Genomic DNA, 13,896 nt, shown 5'->3' on the forward strand with positions numbered 1-13,896 from the left:
AAAAGACCTTATCTGGCACTCTTAACAACGATGCTGAAAGCAAGACTCATCACTGCAAGAGAGGGCAATTCCACAAAGGATAAATGAGTGTTGGAGTGTTGAGGAAAAATGGATCAAGGCTGAAATGGCTGTCAAAAATTGCTTATTACCCAAAGTAAGTCGTTTTCTCTCAAGCACTGTCAAGAAATCATCCCGTGAAATCTTGAACATCGCATTCATCCAAAGCCATACCGCTGACATCATGGTCATTATTTTGTGACTAACCCTTGTACATCAGATGTCTGGATTGCGTGTTGTGTTACTGTGCCATCCATCCTCTGGGAAAGTGGAATACTATGTTGTCTGTCTCCACATCCTGCCAAAGCGTGGCCCTTTTTCTGAGATTTCCCCTAAACTGTCCTGTTCCTTTTCCTACCATCCCGATACGCGTTAAGTCGACGCTTCCGAGAAAGGCCACCTGGATGACAAAGGTATGCGGTGTGAAGTGCGAATGAAACCTCACAAGTGCAATTCACTTTTTGTAAGCGCATGAGTACATGTTGGTTGGTTGGTCGCATGCATGGCGGGGTCTTAATCAAGAGATTGGTTCCTTGGTGAGTTTCCGCCAATTTCTGAATGACTGCGAAATACTCCAAAAATGGCAATAGACCTTATAGTTCTCAGTTATTAGATTCTGGCTATTTTGATTCCAGCACCGACATTTTAATGCACCCAGAATTTGAAATACCTCACATTTAAAAGTGCTTTGACCTGATGGAATGCTAGTGAACTATTTTAGTGTTTGGCAACTAACGTGTTGAGAGTGTGACTAATGTCTGGTTTTGGCTTGGAGCTTTCCTTAATAACCCAACATATATTTGCATGCAAATACTATATAGCAGTGTGCTCATGCTACTGAAAATCATCATCTGATGATTGCTTTGCTGTGGAGAGTACATCCACGGGGGCTTTAATAAGAGTTTACCAGGACTCATTGCACACCAAAATATTACAAAAAGGATATTCACTTCATCATGATAATTGATAATCACAATTGCTTTCTATGAATGGGTGCCAAGTGGATTCACTGGTTTATTGGACCTTCTGCCATCTACTGGAAGAGCTTTTAAGTCTTCTGCCTTTTAGTATTTGTTGCCGGCATAGATAGATAAGGAACAATACGGTATTTGGTTGTTGTAAGAACCATTATTTCTGGACTAAATAAGTGAAATGAGGAATCACTAGAGTAGATAACACATTTCGTTTAACTGATAACTGAGACCTTATGATATTGGAGCTATTGCGCAACCTTTCATCATGGGTTGAATGACTTGTGGTATAACCTTAATAATCTTTCGTCCCTCAGAAAAATGCACTCACAGTCAACGTCTAAAATGATTTAAGTAAAGCGAGAACATACAGCTAACGACTGATTATAAATATGTCATAAACAATCCTGTTTATGTCCATATTTTAATGGGCGTATTCATTGACAAATCTCAGCTGGGATTTGTTCAAAAGAATATCCATTTTATTTGAACTGCTGTTAAAATAACAAATGTTACAGAAATGAATTTTGTGTTTTGTTAAACTCGATGATAATGCAAGAGAAAAACTGCATAAACAGTATTTCTCCACCCTGCTGTCAGACGTGAATTGCTCATGATGTGATGGGTGGGCCACCATGTTCGAGTGCTGTCAGTCAGCTGTAATGACATGTTGAGTAGTTAACATAATATGTGTCTTGTTTGGTTTTCTAAGAAGAGGTTTTCTAATGGTTTTCTAAGAAGAGCAAGAGAATTTCTCCGAAAAGAACACATGCCGTCATAAAATAAATGTACTAAATTAAAGTGGCTTTGGGCGTAGGTTTGGTCTTTTCTGTGAATCTTTCTTGAGCAAAGGCTATATAATGTGTTGGCCACTTGCTGTAACCTCTTCTTGCAGCCCAAACGGTAATTACTGTTATTCTTAGCCAAGGGCTTTTTTTTCTCCCCCAACACCACTTCACAATTATACTCAGACGTTTACTGCCTTTTCCATTTTCCCTGCTCTTTGAATTATAGCCTTCATCAATGTTCTTTGTGTGTACGCTACTCATAACAACTTCGGGATATTTGGCTTCTGTGTGAAATATCATAATCTAATATGTACGATATAAAGTGAAGGTTAAATCTTCAGCATAGTTTTCAAATTAAAAAAAAAGTTAAAATGTTTCAATTTACATACATTTTGTGTTGAGATGAACTCTTTGAAAGATGATTTAGATTTCATTTTAATTTATAATACTCTCAATAAAATCACATTAGCCTCAAAATACAAAGTCACACACACAAAAAAGGAAAAGAATGCTTTGGCACTTGAATGCTTCATTTGGATGACATAAAGAGAAGCTATGTTAAGGTTATGGTGAATTTAAGTTCATCCCGCAGTTTCACCACAAAGCCCAAATATCCTTAACTCATTTTGAAAAGCGTGTCTCGTTGTTAATATGTTTTTTCCTCATCGAATTAGGAATCAGGAAGAAGTCCAAAGTGGCAGGTGTCATGATCACACAGTTTGAGGCGGAACTGCCAGAGGGAAAGACAACCCCTGATTTTTCTCGCAAACCCATTGCAATTACCATTCAAGAAGGTCAGCTTCCAATTTTTTACGAATTAACAATGGCTTGGTCATCGTTAGTAATGACTTGCATCATTATAAATCCCAGGAAAAAGTACATACTTTAAAGCCATAGTTGTGGGGAATCCAAAACCCAGCGTCACATGGACTCGAGCAAATGGAGAAATCGTTTTTCACCCGGACACCTGTCGGCAAAATTACAACGAATCATCGCACGAGCATACGCTGGAGGTACAGTACAGCGCTCATTAAAATGTATGAACGATGCTAAAGGCAAACAATTTTCAATGATAATGAAAAGTGCCTTTTTATCAGTTTCCCAAGGTGGCCCCAGAGGATGCCGACACCTACAAGTGTTATGCAACAAACGATTACGGACGAGCCGTTTGCACCGCCGTCCTGAACGTTATTGAAGGTATTTAGGATATTACAACATTCACTGAGAGCCTGCGGGAAAATGATAACCAAAAAGAATTTGTTCATTAATTGTTCACAGTGGGATTCTGCAAAGCCAAAGAACTTCAAAAGACATACGGGGACGGTAAGATGGTCACAAAAATGACAAATATCTCGCATCCTCTTCAGGACAAACATTACAATGATAAGTTTATGCGGCAAACTTTTAAAGAAAACACATTATTGAGTTGTAAACTTAACTCCCTGACCTAGATCTGATCTGCTAGGTAGGTCATTGGCACCACTCTGTTGCATATTAAGGAAGATGTGTTAGGTATTACTAAAGAAAGTCATGGCCAACTGATTTTTGTGTCCTGCCCAGATATCCCGGACTTTCTTCGCAAAAAGCTGAAGAAATGGTCAGTTCCTGTCCCCATGTACTATGTTCAATGCGAGTCTTATTCAGGGTAAAATTCAAAACAATTTTATTGGTGATTTCTTGCTCAGCACTATCGAGGTAGGAGTGCAAGACGATAAGATGGCCACCCCTGAGGACAAGATCTGGGAAATTCTCAAGAATGCGGATAAGAAAGACTATGAGCGCATTTGTGCGGAATACGGCTACACCAATTTCCGTGGGATGTTGAAGAAACTGAAGCAAATGAAGCAAGAAGAGGAAGGCATGGATATTGCAGAGGTACATGATTGTCGGTTCATTTGGGACTTTTGGGATTAACGAGTACAAACATCAAGTCCAGTGAGTGTCCTCATAGAATTTCACCCTGAATTTTTGTGTGTTTGACAACTTCAGGAAAGCGAAAGGTTTGCCTTTGACGACGAAGTAAAACATTCTCTGATCCAAGTTGACAAAAAATACGACGGAGGCCTCTACACGAAGGATGAGGAGGGCGCCTCTGTATTCACTGCCAGCGTTAAAGGTACACCTTCAGTATGGTGATGTATTTTAAAATAGCAGGTGAACTACTGCTCCAGAGTTGAATTGCATTCATAACTTGCAAAACACTGCGAATGAAACGGAAATGTTACATCGACTTTTGTTGAACTCTTAAGTGTGTTCTCCTTGCAATGCAATTGACTGGCCATTCCTTAATAGTGATAATGGCTTTTCCTTTCTAATTCTTCAGCACCCGAGGTCGACTTTGCTCTTAAAATCCAAGAGGTCAAGGCGGATGAAAGACAGGATGCACTCTTTACATGTGTCCTAACTGCACCTCAGAATGAGATCAAGTGGTTGGGCAAGAACGAGCCACTGTCAAATAGCAAAAAGTTTGAAATCACCGTTTCAGAAGATGAGCTCATCCACAAGTTGATGGTGCGCGATTGCTCGCCATCGGATGCTGGCATCTACGCGGCTGTGGCAGGCATCAAATCGTGTAATGCCCGGCTTGTGGTCGAAGGTGAGGAATCATTTTTTATCATGCGTATTTCTTTTCCATTTTCAATTGGCGATCGAAAAGTCACACAAAAAGTCTGACTTTTCAGTATCAATCATAAAACCATTGTTTGATTTGTTGGGATGAAAAATTCTGGTATGCTGTCATCTCTTCATATCTTTTAACCCCCCAGAGGATAAAGAGGCTAGCAGCATAGGAAAGGAACCAGCTCGGAAAAACACTCTAGCCGGAGTGGATGATGATGCCGACTTGTTGAGGATCGCCAAGGAGCAGCAAGAACGGTACCAGAAAGAAATGGAGGAGAATCTGAGGAAGGCTCAGTTGGAGCGGGACGCTGCAGAGGAAGCTGCCCGACTGAAAGCTCAGGCGGCTAGAAAGCAGTCCGTCGAGGCTCAGGCGGCTGGAAAGCAGTCCGTCGAAGCTCAGGCGGCTAGAAAGCAGTCCGTTGAGGCTCCGGCACCTAGAAAGCAGTCCGTCGAAGCCAAATCAGAGGCCAAGGTTGCCGCAAAAGCTCCTGCCGGGGCGAAGAAGGTGGAAGCTGTTGCAGAAGAGCCAGCAAGGAGAGCTTCCATTAAAGAGCAAAGAAGCAGTTCTATTGTTGCTGATGTAACTGTCGCAGATCCGATTGAAGACAAAGAAGAAATTGGGGAAAATTCCTTATTTATGGAATCAGTTGAGGTAGACAAAGTAACAGTAGGAGATGGGCCCCCTACTCAAGACATAGGTAAAGGTGAGTATGATGATGAGACTGTTTTTGTAATTCATTTTACAAAAGCATTCCTGGAGAGAGAAAAAAATACATGGTGTTCCAACAACGTACATTTTTGGAAGACCCTGTATAATTGTATTTCATGTTGTGGTTGTAATTATATTCATGATCTTAATTTCTTAATCATGATGCTTATCTTTGTAACACTGTCTGCTTTTTCATGGATGTTCAGCATTACTCTGTAGACAATCCATGTCCTACAATATATACAGCATACTATATATATATTTAACCAAGAAAATATCAATCAACTGTGTCTAAAAATTGATTGATTTTTCCCCCCAAAAATATGATAAAATATAAAGTGGAAGTGACGCTGACTTTTGCTCAGTAACGAGGTGAAGGTAAGTATCCATTGTGATTGTGAGTCAGAAGAGTGCATATTAATAACAGATATGAGAGCAAATGTTAACCAAAAAAACGGTTCTGTATAAAGCTGGAATTGATTATCACCAATAGGAAATGATCAGGTCGAGAGAAACGCACAGCCAAAAAGTGAAAAGTCTGGAAACAAAGAAAAACATCCCAAAGTCATTGCGAGCCGAATTGCAGACGACAAAGACACTGCTGTCGGTAAGAAATGTCTAAGGTTGCACTTTATAGTTTATTTCCATGGCCAATGAGTTATTTGAGAATAAAAACGTTGAGTTAAATGCAGCTGAGCTAAATACATTGCAATACTAAATGTAAAGTCAAATTTGAAAGTCTCACATAATTTTAGGATTTGGATGCTAGGGTTAAAAAGGACATTATCTAATTCTACAATTGATGGATTTTCCATAAAATAAAAAGCTTTTTTTTTTTAAATGGTTCTGATGCTGATGGTGAGCAGCAATTGAAGGTGCTGTATGCCCCAAGTCTCCTTTTTTTTTAGATAAGAACACATTCAGGAACATTGTTTTTCATAAAGCTGTCATGTATTATCACCAATAGGAAATGATCATGGTGACGAAATGGCAAAGCAAAAAGGTGAAAACTCTGGGACAACAGAAAAGTGTCCCAAAGTGAACATTCCGGATGCCGGAGACACTGCTGTTGCTAAGAAAGGTCTGTAGATCATTTCATAGGCACTCAATTATTTGACAATGAAAATATGACCATTTATATTATGGGTAAAAGATGCATTGACTATCCTTATTAATACTGCAAAAATCAAAGTGAAACATCTGGAGAAAAAAAACAAAAAGGAAAACGTCCCTAAGTAAAATTTGAAACGCCAGTAGATATTTAATGGCCAATAAATCATCTGACAGTGAAACTGCTGACTAAAAGTGAGGTACATTTAAAAAAGAAAAAAAAAAAGAAAAGAGTTGTGGGAAAATCTCTCAGGCTTTTTAGTTAAATGGGGGCTGGAGAAAATGAGGATATCTTTCATTGCAGTACTTAACATGCCAAAGGATGAAAACACCGAGTTGAAACTGAAGAACGTTGCCATGGACAATTTGAAATAAAGCTTCAAGGAATTGGTTCTAAAAATAATTTTAAATTGTCAATCCAAGTGCATATTAAGCAACCTATGAATATTCTGGATAAAGCTGCCATTTATCATCACCGATAGGAAATGATCATGCTGAGGAAAAAGCAGAGCAAAACAGTGAAATATCTGGGACTAAAGAAAACAATCCCAAAGAGAAAATCGGGGACATCAAAGATGCTGATGTTGGTAAGGAATGTCTGAGGTTGCAAAACGTAGATTAGTTGAAGGCCAATAATTGTTATGAGAATGAAATCACTGGTGTCAAAGTAGCACTGACAATGTCATGACCCAACTATTTTGCCATGGTTAATATCAAGCATTATCGCAAAAGCCTCATATCGTAATCACGTTTGTCAAGTCTTGAAAACGGTGACCTAATCTAAATGACGTGTCGTGCATTTGTGTGTGTGTGTGTTCACTTTGAGTACTTTTATTAAGTGTGCCATGAGTGGAGTTCCGCTTCAAAGTTCCAATGGCAATTTGCATTTGAGCATGGCGCTGAGTTGCGTATCTGCTTAATGGTGTATAAAATGACCGTATTTCTTCAGTTAGCAACCATTTGTCAAATAGCTCTGCCCTGATTCTTATTTGTCCGTTTTGTTGTATACCCAAGTTTTCATTTCACGTGATATGTATTGTAACAAATGTTTCATTGTTAAATGACAACCAAACCACCCTCTCTCCCTATGCCCTTCATAATTTCACCTCAGCATTATTTACAGAAATTTTTAGCTGTGCTAACTAACATCCTAGTGTTGCATTGCCATTGCACTTCTCCCGAATGTGAATGTTGCTAGTGTTGTTATGTTTTGACGCATACTCGTCACTCAGTTAGACACACTGGTTGATGATGGGTGATGCTACTTACCATGATGTCACCTAAATAAAAATAAAGACTGTGATATATTGCCACCGGACCATGCAGGGAAAGATAAAGTTGATGAGAGTGAGGAAGAGGAGGACGAACAGCCGGCAGCTGGCAAGCGTGTCAGAGTAAGGCAAGGGCCGCTGATCGAGGAGACAATCATCGGTAAGATGGCGGGCCTTGCATTACTTTATGCATGAGGAACTTCATTGTATTTTAATAATGAAGTCATTTGATAAGAAAATGACTTTTAATGTGTTTTCAGACTTTACATGTCGTGCCTGTTCAAACGCTAATTGAATAAATGACCTTTTCCAGTCTCTCGACAGGAGTGCATTTCACCTCTGACTGCCTTGGAGATATGCTAATGAAATTGGATGCACTTGCGAGAGCACCCCGTACAATTAAGGCCTTGATACGCAAATGAATGAAAACATATCGGGGTCTTGTGTGCGCCACGCAATGCATCTGCGTCTTAATTAGACCTGATGACGGGAGGTAATGTACTGTTTAATGTGTGTGTGTGTGTGTTTTCACCTCCATCTCATATGTGCTGTGCTTGCAGACACTTTGTGCTCTGTGTGCATTCATGTTAACAGTCTTGCTTGCTTTCCGCATCTTAATCGAGGATGGGTCAGTGCGTTGAGAGCAATTACTTTAATGAACACAACGGGTACAACGGTTTGTGTTCTTTGGACGCAAGCAGTCATGTTTGCGTGAGGACATGCCCTTTGATTATTTCAAGACGGAGGACAACTCCACGGCCACGTGAACTATTTTGCATAGAGAAGACACAAAAAGTGCATTTGATCTTCCGCTGGCTTCAGAGTAACGCAACTCAAGAGAAGCAAAAGATTTTAAATCTTAGGGATGAAGATGGCCATAGCCTCCTCAAATACAAAATGTCTCAATTCTAGCTTGTGTAGAACAAATTTGAAAGGAACTTTTTAAGGACTCATGAGGTAAGTATACTCAAATGTGCATTAATCCGCCCATGGATGAATATGTGAACTTAAAATGCACACAGTATGACAGATAAACACAATCGCTTTGTTATACTAACTTGCCAGTTGAATAATCCTCAGACCCAGGCGTTCACTTCCACATTGGCCTAAATGACTGCAAAGCTATCATCGGAGAAGATGCGGAACTTGTGTGTAAACTCAGCAGCGAGGACTGCGAGGGTATCTGGTACAAAGATGGAGAAGAGGTAATGTCTTGGAAAATAATGATTTTTTTTTTAATTTAATCAGACTGTGTTTGTTTCCAGATCAAGTCGGATGAGGGTATGACCATTATAAAGGAAGGAAGCTACCATAAGCTTAAACTTCACAAAGTCCCAGAGGAATTTGCTGGAAAATATAAGTTTGAAGCAGATGGACGAAAGACGGAGGCCTTGGTGGTTGTTGAAGGTAAGCTGCAATTTTCGGACACAATGTGAGTTATGTAAATATACAGTGCCTAAAATATGTCAATATACAGTTGACATATATATTTTTTTTTTAGATCCACCCAGATTTGACCCTGAGGAATTAAAAACCTTTATTACCCCTGTCACGGTGAAAAAGGGGCACAGAGCAACCTTCAGTTTATCATATATTGGACGAGAGCCGATAAAAGTTCAGTGGTTCCTTGAGGGGGAAGAGCTTTCGGATGAAGCCAATATCAAGCTGGAGAACTCAGAGGGCAACACACGTTTGCTTCTGATCAAGCTCCAGCGCAAGGACAGCGGCGAAGTCAAATTAAAGCTCAAAAATGAGTATGGTACTGCCGAGGCCTTAACTGAACTGATTGTACGAGGTATGTATGAACTAAAGTACATACAGTGGAGCCTCCAAAGTCAAATAGTCTTCCAAGCTCCAAACTGTATGACTTTTGGCGCAATTACACATTGGAGGTTCTACTGTCATTTCAAGCAGTGCTAAATATTTCAGTCTTCTGATTAATGTCTCTAACATCCCTCAATAGATAAGCCCACTGCCCCGATGGGACCTGTGGAGATTGTCGAAGCTTCCTCCTCTGCAATCGAGATCAAATGGAGACCACCAAAAGACAGTGGCGGCTGCCAGATAGACAACTATATCCTCGAGAGGCAACAGATTGGTCGCAACACCTGGAAGAAGGTCGGACCCATCGGTCCACTGGCCAAATACCGGGACTCAGACGTAGACCACGGTCGTAGGTACTGCTACCGCATCAGTGTGGAGACTGAAATGGGCACCAGCGATATGATGGAAACGGAGGACATTCAAGCCGGGACAAAAGGTAAATGTGGATTTATTACCTCAATATAGTTCAATTACCTCAACACCAACAAAAAGACTAGATTTCTAACCAAGACGCTGATCGGTTGTGTACACAGCATACCCAGGACCTCCATCAACACCAAAAGTTGTCAGTGCCTTCAAAGACTGCATCAACCTCTCCTGGTCTCCTCCTGCCAACTCGGGAGGCACCAGTATTCTTGGATACAACCTTGAAAAGCGCAAAAAAGGAAGCAATCTCTGGGGTCAAGTTAACCCATCACATGAGATGATCAAAGGTTATTTTGGATGTCCTTGAGCAATATCAATCTTTCATTGGATTTGTTTTAATTGCTAATTGCCTCCACAGCTAAGGGGTTTGCCGTTAAAGATGTGGTAGAGGGTATGGAATACGAATTTCGGGTGTCGGCAATAAACAACTCCGGTGCTGGTGAATTCAGCACACCTTCAGAGTTTGTCTTTGCCAGAGATCCCAAAAGTAGGTGGTAACTTGAAAAATTAACAGCCATTGTTTTATTAAGCTAATGCTGAAAAAAATGCAGCAATGGTTATGATTATTATGATTTGTGCTTTGCAGAGCCTCCGGGAAAAGTCATTGATTTGAAGGTGACCGACTCTAGCTACACAACTCTATGTCTGTCTTGGGTCAAACCCAAGGACATTAAGGGGGTCACGGACGAAGCCAAAGGATACTTTGTGGAGATCCGCCCGGTGGAAGACACAGAGTGGGAGCGTTGCAATACCAACATAGTTACCACACATTTCTACACAGTGAAAAACCTGAAGTCGATGGCCATGTACTGGGTGAGAGTGATTGCTACCAATGATGGAGGAGAGGGAGAACCACAGGATTTGAATAACTACATCCTTGCAATGCCGCCTCCCGGTGAATAACTATTCTTTCTTCCCATTTGCTTGACTGGTTTAAGTCTAAAAGAAGTGCCTGCCTCGATGAACACACAGAATGGCTCTCGTCTCTCTGAAATAAAAACAAATTGGGCTTTTCCTTCCTCAGTGAGACCACGCTTCATCAACGGCAAAGTCAAGAGTTTCATGGTGGTGCAAGCCGGAAATTCAGCACGTCTTACATTGAACTTTGAGGTAATTGTTTTAAGAAATGAGGACCACCAAGATGGAGAAAGACACGTGTTCTATTGGTCATTATTTTTTACATCTCCTGCAGGCCTCCCCTTGGCCTGAAGTCACATGGCTTAAAGACGACGTCCCGGTCAGTAGAAGGGCGACGATTAGCAATACGGAAGGCGCATCACAGCTCTTGATTCCTTCGGCCGTGCGCTCAGACTCTGGTGTCTACACCATCGTTGTCAAGAACATTGTCGGACAGGAAACGTTCAGTATTGAAATAAGAGTCACAGGTGAGTTTTAGTAATATAGGGAGTCTTCGGTTTATGGCCGAGTTCTATTCCTATGACACCACTGTAATATGAAATGTGTTGGTTTTTTGGTGAAATAAACAGAGGACTCCCTCTGCTCAGGTATTTCCAATAAAACATGATTTCATTTTAATTCTAGATGAGCCAAAGCCACCAGGCCCCGTGGAAATAGAAGAAAATGTGCCAGGCACTGTGACCATTTCGTGGGAACCTTCTCCAGATGAGAAACTTGATGACAGGTTGTATTACATGGTGATGAAGAGAGACTCCAGCAAGCGAACATGGAACACCGTCGCAGATCACATTTTTAACAATAGGTTCACAGCCTGCAACATAATGCCGGGCAGAGAGTATAGGTTTCGTGTCTATGCAAAGAATGACATGGGCGCCTCCAAACCCTCCGAATCACCAAAGTGGCTGATACCGGCCAAGAAAGGTATGTACATAGCTGGTTCATGTTTAACGAGTTATAACATCAGAGATAATTCCCATCTCCACTTGTTTTCAGAGAGGTTCACAGTGAACATGCCAAAATCCAAAACCTGCAACCTCGAGTGCCCCCCGAGGTTTCTGGTCCCGCTAAAAATGCACGTTGCTCCCCAAGGATATGAATGCTACATGAGCTGCGCTTTAAAGGGGGATCCAACACCTCATGTCACATGGCTTCGTGACAACGTTAGCCTGAATACCAACACCAACTACTACATCTCCAACACCTGCGGAGTTTGCTCTCTGCTCATACTCAGGGTCGGATCCAAGGACACCGGAGAGTACAAGGTGGTGGCGGAAAACCCCAAGGGGAGAGCAGAGTGTTCTACCAAGTTGACAGTTAGGGGTAAGTTTTACCAGTAGAAGTCTGCACAGTGTTTGGCTGTGTTCGAGTCGAATAAAACAATCACAAATCTCTTGTCTATTTTTTCCAGAATAAAAAAAAACTCAGAAGCTGCAGGACCTGTGACCACCAAAAAAATACTAAGCTGTCACTTGCATGAAATGACTCCTGATCTTCAGTTGAAGCAACCCTTTCTTTGACACACCAATGAAATGAATATTGTAAAATGATGTTGAAGAATTATTATATTCATTCAAAAAATCTGAATCAAAAACAATATATATTTTGATGGTTCTGCCAAGTAAAATTTGACCTGACCTGAGCTTTACAAATACCGTATACCATTTTTGAAAAGGTAGTTTCAGATGACACAACTAGAGTGTACGTGTCTAAAAGCAAACAGTATATTGTGTAAATTAAATATATTCATGTTAAATTCAGTTTAATCAAAGCTGACCGTCCATTGACTGAATTGTTTAACTCCAAAACCATTAATCGATAAGCATGAAATTGTTTTTAAGTTCAATGTAAATAAACCTTTTGACTCACAATAAATTATGATTTTTATGTATTTATTTATTTATTCATTTAATTAATAAAACAAAAACAACAACCAACATTAGCGGCGCATTACCAAATTACAATTAAGGGCAATCCCACAAATAGTGGCGCTCCCTCTAGCAGACGGCGTGCCCCCAATTAGTAACCGGATGCGTCATTCAACACGGACATCAAAGATTTAACAGCTGAACCTATTTTGATTTCAAAACTGCCAGACAAGCACAGATAGTATCTCGAATGACTTAAAGTAATGTGGCTGTCTTACCGCATGTTGTAAATGTGGAACGTCTTCAACTAAAATAAACGTTACACTCAAACCACAATGTTGTGTGCATTTTTTGCTGGCTTTCGCCGACTGTGAAGAGATATTGACCATGGGAGCATATCTTCTTTTGCCAGGTGATAAATTATTCTCATGGAGCTGGGAAATCTAGTTAGTTGGTTGCGTGCAGATGTCAGTACTGGTCCGAGGACCTCCTTCAATATTAATTGGTACCAACATTAAGGGCCAGTGCTGTTGCACTCTTTTCCCAAGTCATCTGGAATAGGCTGGCTCACCTGAGACCATAAGGAGCACAAGGATGGCTCGCTAATGCATGAACGGGTTCTTAAGTAACCCCTTCACTGAGCTCTTGTTTAATGGTGAAGGTCGTCAAGGTCCAAACATCCCCACATACGTACTTATACCGTATTTCAGTTTATTGTGGCACTAAGTGAAGCCTAAAAATAGCAAGAAAAACAAAACACTTGAACATTTGCTGAAAGTGTATGCTGCTAATGTATCTTCTAGCATTACCTCTCAGTGCATATTTTTTTTTAGGGAGGTTAAAGTTCAAGTTTAGTGTCACTGAAGAAGAGGGGGTCAACTGTTTCTCTCAGTGGGGTGCCACTTCTTAGGTTCAAGGGAAGGGCTCCTTACAATGCTAAACGAAATAAAACACCATGTTTACTGTATGCATGTTATGCAAATTATTTGAGCAAATTGTGGAATATTTGACCACATTTGCTAGAACCAATTGGTGGTATTTGATATTTGTTTACAACACGCATTACAAGGCTTCACAGTTGCATATCCTCCCATGCCCCTTTTTTAAGAACGTATAGCTTTTTTAGGTCCAAAGAGCATGTGAGTAAACCTATCCCTGAGGACCACAATGAAAAAGCAAAGGGGAAGGTTGCCTCTCAAAAGCCTTCACTCCCACTCACAAGCTTGAACTGGCGACACACCAGCGGATAAAACTCAACTTGGAAAATAGTGAGTAGATGCAAAAAGATGCTGAGTTTATTTTCAAATCTGATTTATTGCCCTTAAAGTTAGTGGATGT

The 13,896-nt window shown here is 40.6% G+C and overlaps 1 protein-coding gene and 1 long non-coding RNA gene across 2 annotated transcripts in view; one reads left to right on the top strand and one right to left on the bottom strand.

The window, feature by feature from the left end:
• Positions 1 to 13,896, bottom strand: part of LOC148391329 (uncharacterized) — a 131,975-nt gene that overhangs the window by 106,883 nt on the left and 11,196 nt on the right. The window lies entirely within an intron of this gene.
• On the top strand, positions 31 to 12,883 carry LOC148391331 (immunoglobulin-like and fibronectin type III domain-containing protein 1). The gene is made up of 26 exons (XM_088389610.1): positions 31 to 64; positions 435 to 470; positions 2,491 to 2,610; positions 2,687 to 2,829; positions 2,914 to 3,013; positions 3,095 to 3,139; positions 3,377 to 3,413; positions 3,502 to 3,691; positions 3,806 to 3,932; positions 4,140 to 4,412; positions 4,582 to 5,139; positions 5,638 to 5,751; positions 6,737 to 6,841; positions 7,581 to 7,685; positions 8,606 to 8,730; positions 8,791 to 8,932; positions 9,027 to 9,320; positions 9,489 to 9,785; positions 9,883 to 10,062; positions 10,134 to 10,262; positions 10,362 to 10,670; positions 10,800 to 10,885; positions 10,968 to 11,160; positions 11,318 to 11,614; positions 11,687 to 12,013; positions 12,102 to 12,883. The coding sequence occupies exons 1-26, from the start codon at positions 31 to 33 to the stop codon at positions 12,104 to 12,106; spliced, it is 4,371 nt and encodes a 1,456-aa protein (XP_088245736.1). The 3' UTR covers positions 12,107 to 12,883.

This window comes from Syngnathus floridae, chromosome 11, assembly GCF_059516105.1.
Source record: "Syngnathus floridae isolate MCC-2025c chromosome 11, RoL_Sflo_1.0, whole genome shotgun sequence".
NCBI classification, from domain to species: domain Eukaryota; kingdom Metazoa; phylum Chordata; class Actinopteri; order Syngnathiformes; family Syngnathidae; genus Syngnathus; species Syngnathus floridae.

What these genes read in the sequence shown, in the direction of transcription:
- LOC148391331 (XM_088389610.1), top strand. Translation starts at nt 31, where the DNA reads ATGCTGAAAGCAAGACTCATCACTGCAAGAGAGG. An exon ending in TGCAATTACCATTCAAGAAG is followed by an intron (nt 2,611 to 2,686) that starts GTCAGCTTCCAA and finishes TATAAATCCCAG; the next exon opens with GAAAAAGTACATACTTTAAA. An exon ending in GGTACAAAGATGGAGAAGAG is followed by an intron (nt 8,731 to 8,790) that starts GTAATGTCTTGG and finishes GTTTGTTTCCAG; the next exon opens with ATCAAGTCGGATGAGGGTAT.